This window comes from Lutjanus erythropterus, chromosome 11, assembly GCF_056507025.1.
Source record: "Lutjanus erythropterus isolate fLutEry1 chromosome 11, fLutEry1.hap2, whole genome shotgun sequence".
Taxonomy (NCBI): domain Eukaryota; kingdom Metazoa; phylum Chordata; class Actinopteri; order Lutjaniformes; family Lutjanidae; genus Lutjanus; species Lutjanus erythropterus.
Window position 1 is genome coordinate 7,212,334 of NC_139327.1, and position 26,484 is coordinate 7,238,817.

The window sequence follows — 26,484 nt, forward strand, 5'->3', positions numbered from 1 at the left end:
GGAAAACAGCATTGCAGAATGTCACAAACAATTTAAGTGAATGGTGATCAGTTTCAAACATTAAAAAAACATAACATGGCTTGTCTGGTGTAATCCAAGTCTCCTTGGATGCCAACGTGACTTTAAAGATGTCATTTACGCCACGTTTTTAGCCTGAATCTTCACTGTAGATCCTAAGCTTGGAGTTAGGTTCACGTGCACATGAACACCGTCTGAGCTGGGGTTGAACAATATGTTGGAGCTTTAAGAGACTTGGATTACACCAGAAGAGAGGTATGGGGGCATTTTATGGGTTTTTCTGGTTGTTTTTTACTGGTCACCATTCACTTCATTTGGAAGATTCTGGAACATTGTTTTCCTGTGAAACTCCAGCAGTGTTTTGTGAACTAAAATAAACTAAACCTGACCTTCAATCAGCATGAGGGTGAGTAGATGATGACTGATAGTGCATTTAAGATTAGTCAGCATGTTAGAATATTGTGTTATAGAACAAAAATCTCTTATGTAACAGTTATTTAGTATGACAGGATGGAACGACCTGGTTGTATGAAAGATAACCCAGCACTCCCATGCAATCCTTAAATGAACTGACGGTTTAACTACATTAACACATTATTTAGATTCCCCCAACAGCTTTGTGTTTGTGCTGTGTAGCTTGTCAGGCATGATGCAAAAACCAGCTGGTGTAGATGGTCAGATGAACACTTTAACTCCATTTTCTTTCTTGCACATCATTCGAACACAAACAGCTCACAGGAGAAGTGTTAATTAACCCAGAGACAGCAAATTCAACATTATTAGCAATATGAAATGCTGTGAGAGACGTTATAATCGCAGGTTTGAGAAGTGGGATTTTGTGCTGTTTCAGTCACACGCATACTGTACAAAGGCAGCGTGATCTTCTGAGAGCAATGTGCTTTTTCGAGAAGTGAGTCAAGCCTAGAAAGCAGTGACACAACAGGTAAGAACATGACTGGCTCCAGCATCACCTGATCAGTGTCACTCACACATCTCTGTTCTTTGGCGTCAGTGCTCTCACCTACAAACCTCACCTCTTCATTGGTCTCTATTATTATTTCGACCTTGAATCCTCTAAGCAGAAGCTGATCCTGGATCATAGTGCCTTTGTATAAAAGCAGAAATATTCGTCATCTAAACACCGAACGGAGGCTGTGTGGTAGAGATGTGAATCTACAACACAGGGCTCAAAAATATCATTAATACTTTATATTCTGGGATGTCCAGTGACCTGAAGGAAGCCATTCATGCAAGATGTTCCCAACTATCAATGATCTGAAACAATGCTGTACAGAGAAAAGGTCCAAAAACACATTTCAACTTCAGGTCTGATCATCAGCTTCATGCACGTTGTCTGTCATTTTTAGGTTAAAGGAGCAGTTCACCACAAAATCAAAAATACAGATTTTGCATGTATTTTGAAAGTACTTTATTTGCAGTAGGATAACCCCGAACTACTTTAGAATCTACCTGAACTACTTTCGTTCTACTGGAAAGAAAATAGTTCCTACACAACAAGGTGTGTGGATTATCTTGAATAACCAGGTCATGATTTTTAGAAGGAGACACTGGTTTTGAATTTTTCAAATGTAGTTTTGATGCTTTGAGCATCACAGTCAACAAGCTGAGCGCCATTTTGTCCCATTATATTGGAGAAAATGCAGACATCTCTAAGGCCGATATCTCCAAAACTCTGCAACTCACACCAAAACTATCTAGAAAGATAAATAGTAGCACAGACCAAGGGAAAAATATGTGTTTTTTATTTAAGAAAGAACTGTCCCATTGCGATTATATAATAATTTTGGGATGTCTTATTGGCAGTTCTGTACTTGTGAAATACAGTTAGATTGGCAGGCTGACAAGTAGATCCACTGGCTGGTAAAATAGTTTGAGTGGCTGGTGGAGGATCATGAAAATCCTGCACAGTTCCAGGACAGCAGAATCTAAGGAAGAAATTTAAATCTATGATGCTCGTCTCAGAGAGATGATGACAGACCTGTGTCAGTTCACCCCCAAATTGAAATGACATAATTTTCCCCTGGCCTGTAGTGCTATTTATCCATCAAGATTATTTGTGGTGTGAGTTGCAGAGTTTTGGAGATAAAACTGATGTCAGCCCTCTCTCCAATATAATGGGACTAAATGGCACTCAACTTGTTACTGTTACTAAGGATAATCCACAGACCTTGTTGGGATCAGTTACATGTAGGAACTACTTTCTAGTAGTTTCTAGAGTAGTTCTGGTAGATTCTACTGCAGAAGGAAAGTAGTTACATGAAACTGCTCATAATTAAATCTGTGGATTATCTTGAGTACTTGGGTCATGATCTCTGGAAGGAGACACTGGATTTGAAAATGTATATTTTCTGTGCTTTGAACACCACAAGTCGAGTGACATTTAGTCCCATTATATTGAAGAGAAGACAGACATCTCTACAGCTGATATCTCCAAAAGTCATACCAAAAAATCTAGATGGATAAACAGCACTACAGACCAGGGGGAAAATATGTACTTTTGATTTTAAGGTAAACTGTCCCTTTAAGAAAACAATTGCAGTACCCCCATTCAAAATGAATGAGAAGACCTGTGTTTTCACTGTAACACCTGATTCAGTCGAGGCCTTAGGGACAGACTGTCTCAGCCTGAGGACAGAAGTGAAGAACCATACTGTCATCAGTGACAGAAATGACCTGCAGCCAACAGTCACAGATTTCTGCATCTCAAGTCTCTAGCACAAGACGCACAATCCACAAAACACTCTGAATCACTAACAACCTCTGCATGTATGATTTATACATTTTGTACTTGTACGTGGTATGCTCTTGAACACACATATAGTACAGTGTGGCATTTACAATATGCACTTTTTACAGGGTTCTGTCATTAGTCACTCCTCCCATCTCAGTACGCTACATGATTTACTTAAAGATCGTGTGAAGCAAGAATAAATGTGTTCTGAATTTGTCACATCACAGAAACATGTGTTATTAACCACCCAGACAAATTTAAAGGACATGTCCAGATATGTTTGAGCCACCAGAGCCAGTGGACAATGGATGGTGACAGGATGGTATTTTCTTTTTCTTCTGTGTCAGGTTGTTGGTTGCTGAGGGTAAGTTTGGAATGGACCATTAGGGAGGATGAAGGGAGGGGGAGGAGCTGTTGTGGTGGGGACCATGGCTCCGGCATGTCACTGAGCCATGTTTCAGGGCCGCCCAAAAAATCCCAAACCCAGAAAATGTGAAACATGAGCAACTATTTTCTAACATGTATTTGTGCAGAAGAAAAACTCCCTTTTTCCTTTACAGAGACTTTATTTTATTATTTATTACTTGAACTGTTATATGACTGTATATTACTCATTTGCTTTAAAGGTACAATATGTAAGAATTTTAGTTTCAAACATTGAAAAATTAACTAAAATTGTCAACAGAATGTGAAGAAATAATGTCTTCATGTTTTCCCAAAGACGTCTATGTATTATTTTGAAGAGAAGCATGCTAACAAGCCATAGCAAGAATTAAAGGATTTCTGTTTGGAGAAGATACAGGAAAAACTTGTTCATGCTTTCGTTTTCAGCAGGCTGGACTATCGTAACAGTGTCTTCACAGGTCTGAGTAAAAAACCAATCAGAGATCTGCAGCACGTCCAGAACGCTGCTGCCAGAGTCACCAACACCAGGAGAGTGGAGCACATTACACCAGTGCTTAAATCACTGCACCGGCTTCCTGTGTGTCAAAGGAGAGACTTTAAAATCTTGTTACTTGTCTACAAAGCACTAAATGGTCTCGGGCCTAAATACATCTCTGATTTACTTGTACGTTATGAAGCACCCAGACCCCTCAGATCATCTGAAACAGGTTTACTCAGTGTTCCCAGGATCAAAACCAAACAAGGTGAAGCAGCCTTTAGTGTCTCTGCTCTCCAACTGTGGAACAAACTTCCTGAATATCTGAGGTCAGCTGAAACTGTTGGCTCATTTAAATCAGGTCTTAAAACATTACTGTTTACTGCAGCCTACCAGTAAAGTGGATACGTTACATATTTTTAGGATAATCTGTAGCTATTGTTTTTATATTTGTCTGCTGTTGCTTTTGTTTTATGCTTGCTCTTTAAATGCATTTTCTGTAATGTTTTAAACTATTTATTGTCCTGCTTTTAGCTTTTGTTTTTAATCTCAAACGCAATTTTAATGTTCCTTTAATGTTTTTATTTTAATGTATTTTCAAGTTCTGTAAAGTACCTTGAATTGCCTTGTGTATGAATGGTGCTATATAAATAAAATTGCCTTGCCTTGCCTTCTGTCTCATAATACCACTTTGCACCTCAAAAGGTGACAGTGAGTCACTGTAGTGTCCAGTCTGCCCTCAGTCCAACAACATAAAGGTGGTTTTCTTGCCAGGTTTGGCTCCTGGCACCTTCGGGCTGACTGCAGTCTAACTCCTGCTCAGGCCTCCGGAGGTGGGTGCTGACTGATGTTAGACTGCCGTCTAAGTCCTCTCCTGCCTCACATCCCTGGGGTCAGAGTCCTCGTCGGAGCTGCTGTCAATCTGGCCTCTGTCAATCTCTGAACTAGACAGTTTATTTTTGGTTGAAATTCTCCAAATAGTTCAGAATTAAGTGTGTGAACTGAGACAGGGCTGGTTCCATGTTGGTGGAAAAGGCCTAATGGAGGCTGCTGAGCCCGGTTCTGTTGCCTGCTTGTTAGTGTTGAATAACTTAAAAAAAAAAGTCTAATTGATGATCAAGATATTGCATTTGCGATATGATTTGCAGTATTAGATCAAATTATCGTTTTTGCATTATTTTTATTCGAAGACATATTGGTTGGACTTATTGAACAAAGATGGTTTCTTAAGTCCGTAAAAAATTCTATGTAGGCCAGTGCATCTCAGCAGCACAACAATACTTAGTTTAAAATGTTATTTTGACACACATTTCCCCTTTAACAAATATTGCACCTCCTGTGATTTGGCCATATTGCGATTTTGATAACATTTTGATTAATCGTTGCTCTGACTCTAGCTAATGGCAGCTACAGTTAGCAGTGACTCCAGTAGTGCGTTTCATCCATTTGTTTGGGGTATGAATTCAACGGGTGGCCAGATCTGACATGCTGCACCTTTAAAAGTCATCCCATATTCATTTGTGTTTTATCTCAGAGGTGTGTTGTCGTCACATTTGTTCATTTTCAGAGCAAAGATGACATTTGAGAACGGACAAGCAAAGAAGCTGCTGCCCTCGGGCTGTGTGAGCAAGTCTAGACAGGTGTAGCATTTGGACATTTGCATTTGTAATTAACACTAGTACTGAGGAACTGCTTTCCTTAGTGCTGAATTGAATTTATTTGCTTCTGTCTGGTGAACACGGCTGAGCATTTTGATGACGTCCATCTCCTCTTTTGCCACAATGCAATAACTCTTATCTCCCTTTCTATCAAACAAAGAGTTTTAGAAGGAGCTCACTGTGACAGATGTCTCACTACATGATAGAAACTTCCCTCTGAATTCATTTAGGAACATTTTTTTTCTAGAGCAGCAAGGTTTTCTTTTACATAGCAGACATATTTTCTAGATATCGAATCGGCCTGTTCATCAGATGACGCTGTGCCACGTTATAATTCCTGTGGATTCTGTTCAACTGCTAGAGTTTCACTTCCTGTTTAACTTAATGAATGAGTCACTGGAAACACTTTTAGCTGTCTGAACGCTGGATAAAAGCAGATTTTCCCCCAGAAGTGACAAGTTCTGCTTTATTTCTGAGATTAAAATAGCTTTGCTTACACTCTGTTTAGGAGTGTAGACTTTAAATGAGACATTTAACACATCATAATTGCAGTTTACCACTTGGTACAAATGTCTAAACAGCCCCTCTGTACTGTTACATCATCTGATACATTTTAAATAATGCAGATTAACAATGGCCTTTACTTACACAAATTATTTCATCCTTTGCCCAGAAAAAGCTAGTCCCTAAACAAATCTGGTCCTACCCTGCCCTCTAGTGGCAAGACTAGTTCCACACACAACAGTTATATCGTATGGATATCAGTGGGACATTTACTGAGAACAGCCACCGTGTATTTAATTTCCCAAATTGTTGCTTGTTTGTTGATGACAAAGTGGGAAGTCCAACACAATTAAAAAGTTTGAGAGCGTCCCCATCACTGACAGAAGGACTAAACATGCAGCGCTCAAACATGAGCTTCTCATTTGAGGCCAAAGCTCCTGTAAAAGTCTGATTAAAAATCATGAGACTGTCTAAAATTTAAGATTACTACAGAAGAGCACAGTTTCACTTTGTCTTTTTCTGTGTGATCATATGTGTCCAAAATGGAAGGACTTGAAACAAAGTCAAACAAACATACCTCTCCAATCTATTGTGGGAGAAAAATAAAGTATTGAAAAGAAACCAAAGTGTGGGTTGCGGCCCTCTTGTGGGCTGTGAGGGCCCTTGAGAGGTCATGAAAAACAAATAGATAAAACTGTTAGGTTCTTATTATACGCTTGAAATTACTTAACAACTCTCAGAGACATGTCATTTAGGGAAACATGATTCCTTCATGTATCTTCAACAGAGACCTAATTTTGACAAAAAGATTTCAACTTCTGTAGTGAAAGCAGGTTGATTAGGAGATTCATCGCTGCATATAAAGGTAGTACTAACAGATTTAGGAATCTACCATAAAATTAATATGGTTAAACATTTTGTCTCCCAGCTCAGGCTCAGATCTGTGGAGGGAATTCCAAGAATTCCAAGAATAAAACAGAGCAGTGCTGGTCATTTTCATATTTTTTTTTAGGAGTCCTAATATTTTGTCTTCTTGGGTAGACGTGGTAACAAACATCAGATATATAATCAGCCCTCAGCTTTATTTTTATTTCAGCGTGATACATTTGGGAACCGTCCCAAATGGGCTGAAAAGACAGTACAGAAGACTTTTTGCATGCAATAAAAAAGTCATCAAAGAAACTACAGCTAGTGCAGAATGCTGTGGCCAGAGTTTTATCCAAAAGCAAAAAAAAGTTCATCACATTACTCTGATTCTTAAAACACTACACTGGCTACCTGTCTCTTTTAGGACTGACATACATCAGAGCTCTTCTTTCATTTTATGTTCCAGACAGATCAGAGGTCCTCCACTGCCTTTCTTCTAAATGTTCCTTATGTGTCCCACAAACGTGCTGGTGAGCGTTCCCTCTGTTTTCATGCCCCTAAAAACTGTGGAACTCTTTGCCTTTGGACATTTGATCAGAAAGCTCTCCCTGGATGTTTAACAGGAAAGTAAAGACCTATGTCTTTAGTCTGGCTTTTAATTGTTAATTTGGGAGGAATATTATAACTTTGGTCTTTTAAGCTTCAATCGCTGTTTTTTATATTATTCTATTTCTAAGTGTTCCTTTTACTTAATTCTAATGACCTTCATTTTATTGTGGTATTGTTTTAATTTTATTCTTGCATTTTTATTTGATTTTATTTACTTGTATTTTTTTTAATCATTCTTTGCTTGTTTTTATTTGTTTCCTGTCTCTTGTTTTAATTTTGCTATGTGAAGCACTTTGGGCTGCATGTGTGCATGAAAGGTGCTTATAAATAAAGCTGAGTTGTGTTGAGTTAAAAAAGCAGTAACTAAAAACATGCCACTGAAAATGTGAAAAATACCAGGAAAACTTGATATCTTCATTTGAATCTGAAGTGTTTCATTTATACTTATTTTGACTGGAGAACTTTGTCTTATTTCCTTCTGTATGAATGAGTAGGAGACATTTCATTCTTTACTATTACCTTTGAATTGCTTGAATCAAACTGACGGATCATAAAAACAAAAAATAAAGTTAAAAAGACTGTCTAACATTTAGAATTTAGAGATTTTTTAGAAAGAAAATAACTGTGTTAATAAGTCTCAACATTCACAGGGACCCAGAGATCTCACACACAAATCGATGTTACGCAATTAACACAGAGCAGAAGCACTTTTCTGTTACTCCCTTTTAATTCAAAGTAAAACAGGAATATAAAATGATTAAAATCAACATTTGTAGACATGAAGATAAAATATGACATGATCATAAACAACAGAGGAGGAGGGATGCATTTACATTGTGCATTTACACTGTACATTTCATCGTTCATTCCTATTTTAATCTCAGTTTAGTCTCAATATCAGTTGGGTTAGTTTAGCTAAAGTGTGTCTGTACCAGTGCTGGCAGAATTTAAAATCACGGCCACATATCAGCAAAATAACATGAACCGTTTACACTCCAGAGTTGCTTTGGGTGACCTGAATGGTACTTTTTTTTTCCTTCACACAGGTTTCAGTGAAGTGTTATTTTATCAGTGAAGGTAACTGCTGAAATAAAGGAAGCAGAGTTAGGCAGTGAAATAATGCAGAATATGTTTTATTCAACTGAGGGACTGTAAGAAAATTATTAGGAGGGGAGGTGGGGTCAGAGAAAGGGTGAGGTTATGGAGGGATTTTTAATACGTCCATGCCCCAGATTTGAAATTTATTTGACAATTTTCTGATAACGTTTACTGTAAAACAGAGGACATCATGTCTTTGTATTAAGGATTGATTTTTTCCAGTTAATATGACCTGTTCTGAGAATTGTAGTTTTGGGTTTTTGCAGTTAGTAGGGAACCTTATCTCTCTTAAGGTGTTAGTCGCACAGTGTAGCCAGATCTTTGCGTCACTTCATGCCTCCCTGGGCAAATTTACATCTGATCACTCTGTGTGCACTCATGCTACTTGAAAAAGTCACTTTGTGCTTCCTATATTTTGCACATTTCATCCTCCTCACTTCAAACACTGTGCAACTATTTTCATTTGAAAAACTGTTTTTTTTCCCACGTTTTTATCGCACATTTTTTTTTATATTCAGTCAGTCATGATACTTTCACCTGTTGTCAGTTAACCTGTTTACCTGTGGATTGCAAGGATTAAAGGAAGAAATATTTGTGAGCCTGGAAAGTTGTGCAGGAGAAAATGTGTCCGATGTTTTGAATTAAGAAATATATGAATTTAAAACTGCTCTATGCCTGAAATCAGTCCTGACCTGAGAACTTAAAGCTCTTCAAACAGATGCTTTTAGAGCTTATCACAACTTCCCCAGTCTTTTGTTAAAAACTGTTGCGTTATTCATCAGAATTAAAATATACTTACAAAAATCAATGAGGTTGAAGACCTAATACATGAAATATATTCTCTTTGTACTGTTTTAAATTATGTCATGTATATGTCAAAAGAAAATTATTTCAAACGCTTAACATACATCTTTTCATTTAAAAAACAGATAAACTTTAATTCATTTTTGATGACATATTTATAGTTTACATTTCAGATTTATTATTGTACATATTCTTCTATTTTATATTTATAATTCTTGGCTTTTGCGGTACTTGTTTTCTTAAATAGAACACCTATTTAAAAAAACTTTGAAATTTGCAATAGGTAAAAATGATTGATCCCCTAACATTTTTAAAATCAGTGTTGAGTTGAGAAATTAGGAGAGCGTGTTGTCATTTTTTGCAAGGGAAAAGGTCCAAAAAAAACTTTTTATTTGTTTATTTATTTTTTAAGTCAAATTTGAGTTTCATCCCACCCAAATAATTTTAGTACAGTCCCTTAATGCAAGGCAGTGATGTCTACCACCATCAATAACAAGCCAAAGGAAAGAAGGAAAACTCTATTAACCCTTAATTCAAGCTACATAAATCCAAATAAAAGTGTTTTGTCGGCTCAAGTCAGCACATTAGGCTGGTGTGTCCTTTATTTTAGCAGTCACCTCAACAGCAGTCTTTTGACAGCAGACATGCTTCTTTCAGCACAACCAACAACACACTAAAAATTGAGCTTACTGCCAGGAAAAAAAAAAAAAGGCTAAAACTTTAGTATGATACACAGTGATAGGTTGTGCAAAGTTGCACAGCGTAAGCTTGTCAAGCAAAGAAGTTGCAGGCTAGGGCGACGTAAGGACAACAGGCCGAGTTTCAGTGCTTCACTCTTTGTACTCATAGTGTGCTCTTCTTCAGGATGGAGAAAACAGATTTTAGAAAAAGGGAACAAAATAAAAAGAAGTCATGCCACAGGAATTTAATTATCTACTCTGCCAGACCAGAAATAATACACAGTTTGGGATTCTTCCGTTTCTGAATTTGAATGAAGTGCTCAATATGACTGAGAAGCCGTTCTTATACATTCATTTTTTTTCACAATAACATTATTTGAAACCCATTTTGAAGTTATGAAAAGTGACAGCAGTGGATACACTGATGAGCACAGTCTAAACAGGGAGAAAGGGCTCAGCCGTACACTGTGGCAACTGTTCTCTAGTATTGCACTGAAACATTTTGGCAATAAATCCTTAGGCACGAAGCTAGCTAATCAGACGGAGCGGTCAGTCCCAGCAGAGGCAGGACTCACGAGCATCTTTGTCAACTGTTGGAACTAAACACAGGAGTAATACTGTCTATAACAGATCTGAAGTGACATCCGGCATCGTCACTGTACTCCTGAACCCTGCCATGAGTGCAGTGAGCTCATAAACAGCACTGAGAGCACAAACAAAAAAGCAGAATGAGATCATAGTGCAAATAAGAAAGCAGGGCTTCAAACTATCAGAGACTGGAACAGTGATGGATGTTAAAATCCCACAGCGCTCACAATGAATGCCTGGTTTGTTTTAGCAGCAGTGGCAACACCTCACACCTACAGAGCCACAACCGATGCATCAAACATGATACATGCTGGTTTAAAATGGAGTTTTCTTCAAAAATAAATACTCTACAGTCACGCCCGTTTCTGATGAGAGCCTTGGAATGTATGAAAATATTTAAGCTTCGTCTTATACAAATATGTAAATGTATTTCCTTTCATTTAGAGCGTTTTTTAAGTCTTATTTCTCACTTCATTTTCTAAGAGTTGCTGCTCATTTTTTTTAAAATGAAAAAGCTTTAACAAAATATTGAATTAAAACCAAATAAAAAGCAGCTGATTCTCAGCACAGGGCATGGCAGCAAAATAATCATAGCTGAATTAATGTCACAATTTCACATTCCTTTGAGGAAACACTTTCTATGAAGGTAACATCTAATGCATTATAAGCACATCCATAATACATTATAATGCATTTATAGTGCTTTATAAAACTCTTTATAAATGTTTGGACTCATGTATCCAGGGTTAAGTCAGATTACTTTGAAATGTAGTCAGTGACTGAATACAAATTACATGGCAATGTTTGTAATTAGTAATGTAATCCACTGGATTACAAAAACAATGTAATCTAATTTAAATACTTTGGATTATTTCAAAGTCAAACTGTGTTTACACCTCAAACTAAAAAAAAACTGATGTAGACAAAGATTTCGAGTTCTACAAATATTCTTTTTTCATCAACTATCTCAAATAGAAAGTTTTTTTTTCTCTTGCCAGATCTGTAATCTGCAATTAGTTATCATGATTTTTTTTATTTCCATATTTTAAAAGCATTATCAAAAAGGTATCATGTAATCTTTAACAATGCAACTATAACCTAATTACATTTTTTTTTTTTCAAATGTACTCTGGTCTGATTATAGTCACATATTTTTGTAATCTTATTAGGTAATTCAACAACTTGTAAGAAGGTTTCATAATTAAGGAAAATATTACAAGTGATGGACATAAGTTCAGCATTCTTTGTAGTGCCGCCACACCAAAGTGACCACAGTGTTATAAAGAGGAAACTGAGTCCTGGGTTACACACAACATTATAACTACCACAGTAGTTCCAAAACATCTTCAACCCCCAACACACAATTATTACTTATTAACAATAATTGGGGAAGCAACTGATAAAAAAAAAAAAATGATTCAAGTTAAACCAGTTCTACAGACACACAGAGAACTGCTCTAATATTTCATGTTATAAATTCTCATAAGTGTCAGTAATACACTATAACATAACTACAAGTACAGTATGATGTTTATAAGACATTCAATTTCACAAACCTGTGTTGTTCTCCTCTCACACACTGCTGTCATTTTGGCATGGAGCTATAAAGCATTATGAATGCTTAACTTATAACTGATTATGTCCACCACAACACTTATGATACTTTATAAGCCTTATCATAAGTTGTCATGCATAATTAGAAACATTTATAAAGCTTTATAAATGCATTCTAGTGTTTAAAGAATGTGCTTCTAATGCATTATAGACATGGCCTTCCTGGAAAGTGTTATGACTACAGTTTCTGCACAGCGCAATCTTCCAGTCAAGTAAGTAGTTTGAAGGAAAAGGTGGTGTTAGAAATACACCCGAGGTGGTTCTCTGCCACAGACTGTACATTCATACACACACATGTGAGTTCAACATATTGGTCGAACAGTATTTGCAAATGATATTTAAGTGCATCTAACGGGTGAAGTTTGCCACACTCAACTGTACAATAAATGCTAAAAAAATGAAGTTAAGCACTTAAAAGTCAAATCTGTGCAGTTACTTCGTGACAGAGAGATTTGCTGACGCTGTCTCATCAGTCTTGATGTGGTAAACTCCACCCAGCTGGTACTTCAAGGTGGTTAAAACAAACACTAGCCCAAGCCTGGTCTGACTGTTTGTTCCCTTGACACACACACACACACACACACTTCAAAGCCTCACACACACACACACACACACACACACACACACACACACACACACACACACACACACACACACACACACACACACACACACACACACACTTACAAACATCCTGAAAAACACTGCAGCTCATTCTATCTCGATGCAAACAGATGATCTTCACATTCAGAGTCTGCTGACATTTTCTGCACCGTGTTCTCTCACACACTCACTACACCAGGGTCAAGTACGAGCTGGGCTTTAGCTGTCGTCTTGCGCGTTTCTCTGGCTCGGGGTCTTCTCTGGATTGGAGGGGGCTTCGAAGCGCTGGGCGGCGATGACTGCTTGGTGAGACATACTCTTCCTCACGATGTCACCTTTCCTCCACAGGGTGATCTCCTGAAACAAGACAAGACTAATGATATACAAGATGGTGTAGTGGATTGTGTCCATGGTGATTTCTCACATCTACCCTGCTGGGAATTGTGGGTCAAATGTTGATATAAATATCATACTATTCGATGCCTGGATAATAGAGATTCTATGACACAATTACACATATGAGAACTGCTGGATAAAAATGATTTCATGCTCTTGTCTTCAGCATGTTCATGTTCATATAAAATTTAACTGCAGAAAATCTTAGAATGTTAATAGAATTACACGGTTTTAGTTGTTTAACCTATGTGCTGATGACAGCTGTATTCTCTTGTACGTGAATATATGATTGACCTTGTTAGTGTCGACAGTATACATGTTAATAATGAGGTAGCATATCCTGCCAGGCAGCTGCCAGCCGTCAGCTGCATTGAGCTAGAACTAATGACCATTAATGATTAATCGATTCATTGTTTACTCTGCTAAATGGCAAAACTTTGCGGGAAAAAACCCCAAAACATCCTCATCAGACTATATCAAAGTCCAAGGTGATGTCTTCGTATTCCTTGTTTTGTCCAAAACTCAAACATTTTCAGTTTACAGTGATGATAAAACACAGAAAAGAAGCAAATCCTTGGTTGGAACCAGAGACAGTTTGGCACTTTTGTGTGAAAAATGTGAAAAACTAGAAAATTTCAAATGAAATTTTTAGTGTGCCTGAGGCTCGCTGCCAACTAGTATCCCCACCATATTGCCAGAAGTCTTAATAGCAAAAGCTGTATCACTGAGGTTGTGTGTGTCTGTGTGTGCACATGCACGCGCTGTCGCACGCATGTGTGTATGTATGTGAGTGTGTGTGTGTCTGTGTATGTGCATGCGTTATCATCCGCATTTGTATGTATATGAGTGAGTGTGTGTGTCTGTATGTGCACACGCTATCACGTGTGTTTGTATGTATATGGGTGAGAGTGTATGTCAGTAAAAGTCCCCTTACAGACACAAAGAACAGTTTTTGTGTGTGTGTATATATGAGAAGTTGTGTCAATAAGCAGAACAGAAGAACAATATGGCTGACATTAAAAATGTCAGTAGGCAGCCATGAATATGAGACTTAGAGCTAGACATTCAATTAAGCCAATCACAATCAGCCTTGTCAATTTCTGCCCAGCAACTGTGAGTGAACATGTGTCCACTGTGTAGGCAAGATGGACATTTCATGAATGAATGAATGAATTTAACATTAACCAGCTCAAACTTTGAATTTATTAACAGTTAAAAAAGACTGCTGTCTAAAATGTCCAAGCTGGACACAGAAAGACACAGACAGAGACAGACAGACAGATAGGAAGTGTTTTTAAACTGTTAATAACTTCACTCTTTGAGCTGCTTTAGGTGTAATTCTCTCTGTATGAGGTTTTAACTGTCAAAAAACAGCTTTAGGTCAATCCACCAATCAGAAGACAGGACCAGCCTCAGGTTGGTGAAACTGGCCAATCACCTGTATGTTACAGCACAGAGAACTTTGAATACGGCAAGGATCGAAAGAAAGAAAGAATTTAACCTGAAGCAGATCAAGGTTTGAATTTATGAACAGTTGAAATAGACCACAGACAAAAATGTCAAAATTGGACACAGAAAGACAAAGACAGACAGAAACAGATCAGCAGACAGAGTGACAGACAGAGAGAGACAGATGGACAGACAGTCTTTTTAAACTGTTAATAATTTTAAACGAGCTGTTTCAGGTGTAATTGTCTCTGTATGAGGTTTTAACTGCAAAGAACTCAGGCTGGTGAAATTGACCAATCACCTGTGAGCAACGGCACATTCAATTTTAAATACTCCAAAAAGAGGCAAAAATTGAGACAACGTACCTTTCAAACTACAGCTGTTTAATGAAACACCATAAATGCTACAGCTAAAAACTGCATACAGTGAGTGAGAGGACAGCTGCTGAACGCGATGGTGCAAATTTTATTTCTGTGGTGTGAAAAATGAGGCCACCACCACGATGGAAAAAATGGGGATCATCTGCTTTCTTCCATAAATGCTGGCTCTTGCTTAACATGGGAGTGAATGGGGCATTTGGTTGGACTTGTCCTTTTGGACCTTAGCCAGCCAACACCATTTGTCCGTTTGCTTCGGCGGTCACACCTCTGCGACCAGCACACCCATTATAAAGTCTGAAACAGACTGAAAATCTCCCAAAATGAAAACTGTGATTTCATTGAAACCATTGTAGTTATTCAGTTTGAACGATTCACCAGACTGTGGCCTTTATTCACAGTAAACAGCATTTTCATGACTTCTCTACGTTGAAGTATGGTGAAGCCACATGGTGTCAAAGAGGGGCGATTTTTGAGTGTTTTTTACAAAAATCCCATTCACCTTGAATGGGGAATTTTTCGCAGTTTTTTGCAATTTTCGTGGAAACGGTTTACCGAATTGTTAACAAAAGTCATAGCACACTTGTCCTGAATTTTCCATGTTTTGATGTGCTTTTCGTGATGTGCCTCCATACTGCTCGTCTGGTGTAATCCAAGTCTCTCAAAGCCCCAATATGTCAAGTTAGCTTGAAAGACGTCATTTATGTCATTTTTAGCCTGAATCTTCACTGTAGATCCTTAGCTTGGAGGCACGTGCACACTGTCTGAACTGGGTGTGTGTGGCGTGACAGTGTGTGTCCACTAATGAACAGTTCGTCAGGGCTTCAGGAGACTTGAGTTTGTTTGTTTCTTTTTTTTTTGGATGTTTTCTCCCTTTGAAAACTATTTACTGTTCACTTACTTTGTTTGGGAGATTCTGAAATGCTGTTTTCCTGTGAAACTCCAACAGAGTTTTGTGGTCTACAAAACTAAATCCGAGTTTCAGTCTGCACGAGGGTGAGTAGATCATGAACAAATTTTCATTTTTGGGCAAACCATCCTTTTAAATCATTGCATGTGCATCTAAGGCTGAGAACTGACCAAAAATAAATAAATAAATGAATAACTAAATAAACCAAAAATAAAATGACCCGCAAACAGCATATTCAACAAAATTTAAGGTTACTTCATCAATTAGGTCCATAAAGTTGGGGGATTAAAATATCAGCTGTCAAAATTGTGGCAGCAGAGGCTGAGATATCCTGACTTTCAGGCCCAGTCCCATTTTCCCCCATAAGGCCTAAGCTCCGAACCCTCACGGACTTTGCTAAATAGGAATGGAACAGCACACTGCAACATACCACATTATTTTAATGGCACCAACACATGTTATGTATGACTGGGTGTTTTAGACTTTTTTATTTTAGCCTCTGTTATTTACTTTCCTCACAGCCAAAGCACCAAAGGAACCAACCGCCTGATTCCAGGCTCATGCCTTACAAATGGGTAAGAGGTAATTCTCAAATACTCATCAATAAATCAATCAATCAATCAATCAACCAATAATAAGTTTTTATCAAAACTGCATCATACTCTCCCATGTTCCTTCCATGTTTGTTTTCTGTTTTTAATTCTACTGGGTTTCTCCTGGTAACCCCTCGTTTAACTTATTCCCTCAAACAAAGAAATGCAGACTTAAGGAAAGTATATAAAGGGCTCAAAAGTGTGTGAGAGAGCTCTAGCTGACTTGATGATTTGACAGTGGAACAGCCCTAAGCCTTTGCAGACTTAGTGACAATGCGCCTCAAAAGCCCCTCTTACACAGCCTTTTCATGTCAGGAATATTGTGCCTTTCTTCTGCGTAAAAGAATCAAGAAAATGTAATGAATGACCTGAAGGAGTGACGACCACAGATAACTTCCAAACCAATATGAAGCCATAGCGCAGTGTGTATACCTGCTGTTTGAAATAGCGTCTTTCCTCTTCATCAATGAGGACCAGGTTGAGGTAGTACCGCACCGAGAACTTCTTGTTAATATCCCTCATGGTGGGCGTCATCTCATAGCCTGCCAGGAACAGCCTGATGGGGATGGACTCTCCTGCAGCACAGCAGGTCAGATGCAGGTTTAGTAACTCACAACAGAAACACAGTTCATTACCCAGTGAGGACAATAATAAGCCTGTTCGTTACCTCTGACTGGTGCACCGTCCATGATTTCATACTTTGCTATGGTGTCGTTCTCGTGGTAGACGTTTGGCCCTGTGCCTGTAGTCTCCCGCTTGATGATGTCGATCTCCATGTGTTTGATCTTAATCCTCACCAGCAAAAAGTAAATCTTCCCTACAATCACATCTTTTAGGTGATACCTGCAAGCAAACGGTTTTATCTGTCAAAACCAAACCCTTTATAAAAAGATCACAGGCAGAATTCTAATAAAAAGGAATAACTGATACATTCAAAGTTATTTTAGTGGATTACTGTACAAAAAAAAAACATACTTGGACTTATTGTACTCAAACTCTATGTGTAGACAGTCCTCGATCCCAACTTCCATCTTGATGGAGGAGTTGAGTTCAGGGTAGGTGCTGAGTGTGTGAACCACGATGTCCAGCTCTTTGCTGATGTCATTCAGTCTCCGGCCCACTGTTGCCCTCAGAAAGTAGCTAGAAGGAGAAAAAAAAAGAGATCATCACATGACTATGAACCAAGACTTAACACTGTAACACTATAAACAGCGACTGGCCCTATGAGGCTGTACTGCTGACAGAAATTACAGGATGGATGAAAAATGGTAAGAAAAACTTGATATTTTTCAAGCTTTATCTCCTATAGCAGCAACATCAGGACTTGTCAGACTCAGCCTGTCAGGCTCTGAGTGAACATTTCATCAGCCTAAGCTGGACTTCAGCAGGGTTAGTGCTGAACCTCAGTTACCTGTGCAGTTACCAATCATGCCAGAGGAATACTTCCAACATTTTAGGAAATATGCTTATTCACTTTTTTGTCAAAAGTCAGACTGATACCACCTTACCTTTATTTGATAGGGACAACTGAAGATATGACAGGTTCTACCAACTGAACTACAGTGGTGCCCTATATCTTTCTACTGTTAATTTTATTTCCATACTCTAAATAGCTTATATTTGTACCATATTCCATATTTTATACTTTCATACTATTATATAGAGTGCTCGTTTTTGTACTGTCACTTTAATTGCTACAGTCTCTAGACTAGTTGACATTTTTCACCATTTTCTAACATTTTATGGACCAATGAACTCATTGATTAATTGCAGAAATGATCAACAGATTAATCAATGACAAAAATAGATGTTAGTTGAAGCCCTAGTTACTACTTCAACAGTGAAATCAGCTGATACAGTGTGTTCACAAACATCTGCTGTTTATCTTGGCAGGTAAGAGAACACAAACAGGTCATTTGCAATACAGTAACCAAAGAGAAATCAGACAGCTGTTTCATGTGGACTTTTTTTTTTTTTTTTTTTTGCCTTCAATGAGTGTTGGGTGCATTCACACCTGCACATAATCCTGTACTTATGATCAGATCGCCCAGGACACGTCAGTGTTGCTATGAACCATTACGTATGGTGCTATTAAATGAAGTGTACAGTGTATGTGAGAAATTCCTACATCACAAATCAATCACACACACCACACGCAGAGAACACAGGAGAGCTTACCGTAACTTGACGTTCTGGCCAGTGTAAGACTCGTAGGGTTTCTCCACATGCGTGAACTCAAAGTCAAACGTCTGTGACTGTGTGAGCTCGCCTGGCCGAGCCAAGTCTTTCACAAGAGACACGAACTCATGGTGGTTTCCTCTGTCGTAGTACAGCTCTAGCAAAGACAGAGTAATAGCATCAGACAGCTGCAGCGAAGCAGTTTCATACACAGATCTGATAAAAAGGCTGTACTTTTCCTTCAATGCTGACAGCTGCAAACAGTCAAGATTTGATCTGAGGACAAAACAAAACTGTAATAGATTTGTTGTTGAAGTAAAAATCCCTGTAAACTGTTTTACCTGACAGACCACAAGGCTAATGATCTAATGACTGGGCCATCACAGTTCAGCCACTGCAGCTCTAAACAGCCTCATGCGAGGCGGCCTTTGTCTGCAACAGTTTCTTCTTAACAAGGACAGAGTTTAAAGGCTGCCATTTTTGCTCTTCTATCTCTGATCTTAAGTACTTCTTCTTCTTTATTTGAAGACAAATGGTGGTGAACAGAAAAAGGGGAAAGGGTGGGGTGCAGCAGTAAAATTTATGCTTTAAGGGTATGGAAAGAACAAAGTAAGAGGAACTCCCGACTGTTGCTGCAAACTCAGCTTAACTAGATAGACTGCTTTTAAATAAATTACAAAAGAAATGAAAACAGGGCAGTATGTACATTTAAAAGAACACAAACAATCTGCTGCTGCACTGAATCAGGGGCTATCTTGTTTTCCCAATCAACTGGGCCCTAAGGCTGGCTTTACACAGCACAGCCTTTGTGCTGTTATTTGCAGATTTCAAATGATTTTTTTCTTCCTTTTTTAAAAACAGCTCACCATTTAAATCAGTTAAGCCAACCTTTTTTTCTTAAAGACACACTCCCTTACATTATAATAAAATCAGGGTGTGTATTATAAAATGTATTCTAGCTTGACTAAATGTAAATTAAAGGACCTGTGTGTAAGATTTAGTGACATCCAGTGACGACGTTGTATACTGCAACAAACTGACTACTGCTCGTCTCACCCTCCCCTTCCGAACATATAAGAGAACAACGTAAAAGGACATCATGAGCACAACTGTTTGGTTTGTCTGTTCTGTAGAAACATGGTGGTGCAACATGGCAGCCTCTGTAAATCTAAAGGGCTCAATCTAAGGTAACAAAAAGACAGTGAATCCTATTTTCAGCTGATTATGCACAAATAATAATTAGAGCATAATCAGCTGCATATTACATAAAAATCTTTCTAAATCTTACGCACAGGACCTTTCCCTGATTTTACATGGTGCAACCTGAATTCCAGTGGTGAAAAAAAGTATTCAGATCTGTGACAGGAATAGAACAATGCAAAAATACTAAATGCTGCATTCTTCTGTATTATCATAAAAATTTAGTATCAATTTAAGTATCAAAAATAATAGAATTCATTATGCAGCTGATTGGTGTAACACCTGTCTGTGCTACATTTTATATATTATTATAGTGTTATTATTACTAATGCTTTAAACATGTAAACAGCACTTTAATCTTGCACTTGATCAATTTCTGACTTTCATTCACAGGACCAGCTCATCCATAATTAAAAATACACATTCCTCCTCTTACTTGAAGCACTATTTATCCATATAGCTATTTTGGTGTGAGCTGCAGAGTTTTGGAGATATCAGCTGTAGAGATGTCTGCCTTCTCTCCAATGTAATGGAACTAGATGACACCCATCTTATGGTGCTCAAAGTGCTAAACAGCAATGTCTCTTTCCAGAAATTATGACCCAGTCTCTCAAGATCATCCACAGACCTTGTTGGCAGAAGTTTCATGCAGGTACTCTTTTCTTTCTACTGAACTATACCTGTGTGCATCTACTCATAGAGGAGAGGATTATAACAGCATGGGATGTAAACATTAATGGTGTCCTCCTACTCTTGCTAATAATCAGATGCACGCTTCCTTCTGTGTGGTGACATGGTTGGCAGGTGTAGTTCGGTAAAAAGAAAATGATTTAATGTAATGTTGTAATGATTTCTGGAAAGAAACAATGCCGTGGAGTTTTTCAAATGTATTTTTTTGGCGCTTTGAGAACCACAGGCCAAGTGCCAGCTAGCTCCATTATGTTAGAGAGAAATCACCTCTCTCTGGCTGATCTCCAAAACTCTGCAACTCACATGAAAATTATCTAGATGGATAAATAGCAATACGGGGAAGAGGAAAAATGTGTATTTCTGATTTTGGGGTGAACTATCCCTTTAATATATTACAGGGCAGTTTAATGTTTAACTATAGACCTTTTTCACAGCAGCCGTTTTGACATGAAATATTAGTGTCAACACTAATCAAAGTTCCATTACATTCAGGTCAAACAGAGTCTGGGTGCTGCTATTGTTCATGTTGGCTCATTGGAAAAGCTCTGCTACAATAAATGGAATGGGACTTTAGTATCATTGGTAACATCTGTTTATACCCTACTATGACATATCAACAGCTACCATGAAAAAAGTTTATTCATTATATTTTACAAACTCATAACTAATAACTATAGCTGTCAAATAAGCAGAGGGATGAAAAGTAAAATACTTCAAATATCAAATACATACATACATATGCAGTACTCAGGCAAAGAACAAGTGCCTCAAACTTGGACAAAAAATGTATTTGGTTTGTAATGTCACCATAGTAACTTTTACCTGTAATCTGCTATGAGTTGCATTAGCCTTATGTGTAACATCCAGGCTTGGGGAGTACTGGATTACAAGTAACAGAATTACATAATCTGGATACCAAGAAAAGGTTCCTATACTCTGTTAAAGTTACAGTTTAAAACAACATAATCAAATGAAAGATTCATTTAGTGAAAATGGGAATTATATGAGGGATTATAATTTTGTTTTTAATTAAGAACGATATACTACCATGCACAGTGCACACAGCTGCTGGTTCATTATCATGGCCTCTAGTGAAAAAAAAAAGCTTCACTGTGTGGAAATTTCTAAAGCTGTTCCAACATTTATTTGTAAATCAATCAATAAATCAGTTGCACACATTAAAGGAAGGAACAGCTGAACAAACCAATAAACCTAACAGTGACCATAAAACATTTAGAGCTGCAGTGATTAATCTACTTATTATTAACTATTAAATTAATCCACATCTATTTTGATAATTGTCTTGAGTCTTTTTTTATTTTAAAAAAGTCAGAATTCTCTGATTTCAGCTTCTTAAATGTGAATTATCTTCTGGGACATAATCGCCCTTAATTATGAAAATAAACGTTAGTTGCAGCCCTAAAAACACTAAATAATTTCACCATATTTTATACTGAGGTAATCCAAAAACTTTTATCAGTAAACTACTTGCTCGTATGAAAGTGACAGCTCTGAATTGACAGCAGAGCTCCGTATTTTGAACACGCGGGTCAGAGGTCAGTGAGACAGCCAGCCAATGGCTGCTGAGTCAGCTGACGTTAGCTTCACCCACATCTGTCACGAGACACGCTGACACTTCAAACTGACACTTGTTACCACACTACAGTACACTACACTGTCTGTTGTGTGAAGTTTAAGTGCTTCACACGGAATTCACTTAAATAAATGTATTAAATTTACAGTGTGGGTGTTTAGCAGTGCAGTCAGAGCCTTTAGCCAGCTCCATAACCTCTCCTGTCAGACTTTGGCCACTTCTCTCAGCGGGCTCGGTGTGAACCGCAGGCCCCGGAGCCGCTCACCTATCTGGCCGATAAACTCGATCTTGATGCCGTTGTGCTCCAGCCTCTTCCCCGGGTACTTGAGCGTAACGTTGACTTTCCCCGACACCGTTTCCCCGTCGTAGAAGAGAAAATACTTGTCCTTCTTGCCGTCTTCGCTCTTGTGCTCAGCTTTCTTTCTCGTTTCGGCGTCATTCAGAACTATATCGATGTCCGCACTCTGACCGAAACCGAAGAAGCTCATGGCTGCTCGTCCGTCAGTCTGTCTCTGTCCCTGGACCCTGCTGAGAAAGACAGACGCCCGCCTGTTGTGGAAAACAGCAGTTTCTTGTCGTTTTGCTGTGATATGTCCAGTCAGTGCAAACAGCTTCCCAGATTACTGAACACTTCGAGTTACAACCGCTTCACCGCGCATGCGTCAACAGTCATGTGAAGGAAAGCCGTTTATGTCAAGCATTTTTTTTTTCTTTTTCCTCTCCTTTTTAAGTTTCAATATTAAGCTTTACTCTTAATGGCAACTAACACAACAATATATGCTTGAAAGTGACATTTTTGGAAATTGTGTTATCTTTTCTCCTTTCAATATGTCTGCACTTTTTTGGCGCAGTATCAACAGGCGGAAGAAACAAACAACGAACCCTAGGCTTTGTGTTGATCTACCGCCCTGAGTTCAGCCTGTCAGGCACATGCAGGTATCCTCTCCTTCAGGGGTCCGACACCTTTCTGGCTTGTGCCCAGTGGTGGAAAGTAAGTCCTTTTACTCAAATAATGTACTTAAGTACAATTTATTGCTCCTTTACACTTCTGGTACTTTATATCAGAGTTGGGAAGTAACCAAGTACTTATACTTTGTTAGTGTACTTTGAGTTTAAGTAGAGTTTTCAGGTATTTGAACTTTACATGAATATTTATTTTAAGGAAACTTTTTACTTTTACTCCCTACATTTTAACACAAATAACTGTGCTTTCTACTCCTTACATTTGCAAAACAGGCGCATTACCTTAGTTTTAATGCATCTGAGGGGAATTATTGATTATATCAGTTTTGCATCACTGTGTACTGCCTTCCCAACATCAAGACCAATTTCAACCAAAATGGTTATTATGGAAATAATAATGATGCAAACAACATAACAAAATGAAAATGATGTAACAATATGTAACAAGATGAAAATGACATAAAAAATTGATGTGCGTCAAATGGTGTGATATTTTTCAGTATAGTACCTAACCAGCTGTAAAGGTCCTGCCAAAATTCTTGTGACTGAACACGAGTAAAAGAGATGTGAGAGAGGCTGGGCAAGATGGCGGCCTGCGCAAACACTTTGCTTTGAGCTTTTGGGCACCTATTGCTTTTTAATTGAGGAAAAAAACAGAATGGCAGAAAGAAGACATGGTTAAGACACTAGTTTAACATCATTGCTGTTAACTGTGAGGCAAACTAAATTAAACTTGTTATGTTTTTGTGGAAAGAATACATTATTTACATACTTAAGAGAGGCACTACTTCCTGTTAATTGATACAGTGGTCAGTATACCTGTTAAATAATCTTAGTGATACACTAGCGTAATGGTACCTATGTGACTGAACTTGCACATGCACAGTAAACAGTCACGTAAACTGTATCTCATGGTTCAGCTCATGAAAAAAAACATAACAAGCCAATTCGTCAAAGTGAGGAAAGGACAGAAGGGGGAACATTCTGATGGATTTAGAAGACAGATCAACATTTTCTTTGTGTTCACCTTTACCCGAAACCCCTGGATCAAGCCCTAACCCCCAAAAAAGTGTGTTCAAGCGACCGTGAAGATGAAGTGTCCAGTACGGACATTCTGAAAGCTGTTCAGGAGCTAACAAGCAGATTCACTTCACTCGAGCAGAAGATAAGTAAGAACACCACAGATAATCTGGCTATCAAAGAAAATGTCAAAGAGATAGAACATCTGACAAAGATGCCTAATGACAAAGAACATGCATTAAATCAGCAGCTCTCTGAACAAGATATTAAGGCTGAAGAAGTGGAATCTGAAACTTTTCAGCCTCCCTGAAATTGCCAATGAAACCACTGAGGATGTAAGGAAACAGGTCTTTCAGATCTTCAGGCAAATTGCTCCAGATGAGAAAAACAAGCTGGGCTTTCTCATTGATGTGGTACATCGGGGTGGACGTCTCAGGGAAAGACAGGCACCCACGTCCGGTAATCCAGTTCACTATGCGGGACCTTCAGGCAGAACTATGGAAAGCTTTAGTGAATGCAGCGGTAATGAAAGAGAGAAAACTTCAACTTGCGGAGAATTTGACATATTGGGAGAACAATGTTGAAAAAAAACCTTGGCCTCTTGTTGACAAAGCTTGCAAAGAAGGGGAAAAAACTGCATTTAAAAACTTCATCCATATTCCTTAAGATATATAAGCGAGCCTATTCTATTCCAAGACTTGAATCTATCTAATTTTTGCTTTCCAGACACTGTACTCCTTTTTTGCATTAAATTTTTATGGCCAACTTTAACCTTTTTACAGGAAACACACTCACGTAAAACAGATTTGATAAATAAAGGAGAAGGCAGTGGGGAGATCAAGCTCATTTTTGTCATTCATCACATCTGCACTACGTACTACGAAGCAGGATTTGTGATTAGCGTGGTTGCACCATGTCTATTTTATAGATGGGATCTGACTGACACGGAAAATTAATCACTTTGGATTGCACAATTACATAATTGAATATGTTTGATGATCTGTCAGCAGATCAGATGACAGACAGATGATCATCAAATGTATTAAATGGTCTATTTCTCTCCCAAGTCAGTTTGACACTGCTGAGTGCTGCTGAAAGAATAAGACTAACACTGTCTCAAGAACACACATAAGCAGTAAATTAATGTTATGGACCAGACAAATGTAATTATAGTCAGATCTACTCATGTTCTAGTGATGGAGCAGTGATATTTTAAGGCACTGTGTCTACAGTGTTTTTCACAGCTGAAAACATCAGGCACCCTTGTGAAAACACGCAGCTGCAAGCACATGAGAGGCTTTGGAGATGCAGTGAGAAGACTATTAACTAAGATTAATTTATGCATTGAATTGTTTTTAATGTGTGATTAATGATGTGTGTTATATATATGTGTGTCTCTGTGTGTGTAAATACATATATATATTTAATTTGTTGTCCTCTATGATCATTTTAACTTCTGTAAAGTGTCTTTGAATATCCTGAAAAGTGCATGATAGAATAAATATATAATCATTGTTATTATATAAAAAAAAAAAGTGCTTATAATGGTTATGATCACCTTCTTCTTTATTATTTGCCTAATATTACAGTTTGCTCTTCATTTGTAAAATATGCTGGTGTGCTGTCAGAAGTCTTGTTCATGTATTGTGATATGTAGTGAGATGCTGCAAACGTTTATGTGAACGCGCTCATGTCTAGATTGGGAAACCCTGGATTGATTTACTGAGTTGGTAACCAGCTTCGTGTGACCGCTTATCCTTGATGGCTTTTGTTAGGTTTAGTCAAGCCAGATGACTTAAAGATACCCAGGTATGTTGAACCTTGTTCGTAGTACAGGCCCCAGGTCACTCTTCTGGTTTAACAAATTTGCAGGAGATATCTTAGAGACTTTCAGCTCTGAAGATGATACTGCAGCTAGCAAGCATATACTTGCAGAATTGCTGCGTGTGGCTACGTGCCTGCCGGACATTTCTGATGAAGCCGAGTCTACTGGATCTGGTCACTGGAGGAAGACTTGGAGGGTTGCGTGAGACTGAGAGGTGACTCAGAGAGACTGGAGTGTACTGAAGATTGACAGACACTGGAGTGTGCTGGATGGTCGCTGCCAGAAGGAGTTGGACCAGGGGTGCCTGTTTGGGAGGTATCTGGAAAACCAGACGCTTCCTGTTTTACAGGTTCCTGCTTGACCATATCGATGTCGACAGGTTGCAAATGATCATATACAATTTGATGCCCCAAGTCCAGTGAAGATACCATTTGTACCTCCGGCTCAGACATCCTGAGTGTAGTCAGTTGCTGTATGGTACATAGCTCTCTTGGCTGTTCTCATGACAACCTCTTGTTCATCCACAGTTTTCAGATCATGCTGATCTTTTAGATGTTAGTCCAGCCTGGACAGCTTTGTTTTGCCACAGATGGGGCAGTCGAGGCTTTCTGAGC

General features: G+C 38.3%; 1 protein-coding gene across 1 annotated transcript; it reads right to left on the minus strand.

The window, feature by feature from the left end:
* Positions 1–12,718: 12,718 nt before the first annotated feature.
* On the minus strand, positions 12,719–23,055 carry vps26bl (vacuolar protein sorting 26 homolog B, like). The gene is made up of 6 exons (XM_084730242.1): positions 22,328–23,055; positions 18,579–18,735; positions 17,376–17,540; positions 17,068–17,243; positions 16,833–16,975; positions 12,719–13,032 (listed from the first exon to the last, which is right to left on the minus strand). The coding sequence occupies exons 1-6, from the start codon at positions 22,548–22,550 to the stop codon at positions 12,895–12,897; spliced, it is 1,002 nt and encodes a 333-aa protein (XP_084586368.1). The 5' UTR covers positions 22,551–23,055; the 3' UTR covers positions 12,719–12,894.
* Between the last annotated feature and the right edge of the window lie 3,429 nt (positions 23,056–26,484).

Excerpts from the sequence above, each read along its gene's own strand:
- vps26bl (XM_084730242.1), bottom strand. The coding sequence starts at position 22,550 with ATGAGCTTCTTCGGTTTCGGTCAGAGTGCGGACATCGATATAGTTCTG. Across the intron at positions 16,976-17,067 it reads GGACGGTGCACCAGTCAGAG|GAGAGTCCATCCCCATCAGG; the intron begins GTAACGAACAGG and ends GCTGTGCTGCAG. Across the intron at positions 13,033-16,832 it reads GACGCTATTTCAAACAGCAG|GAGATCACCCTGTGGAGGAA; the intron begins GTATACACACTG and ends GTCTTGTTTCAG.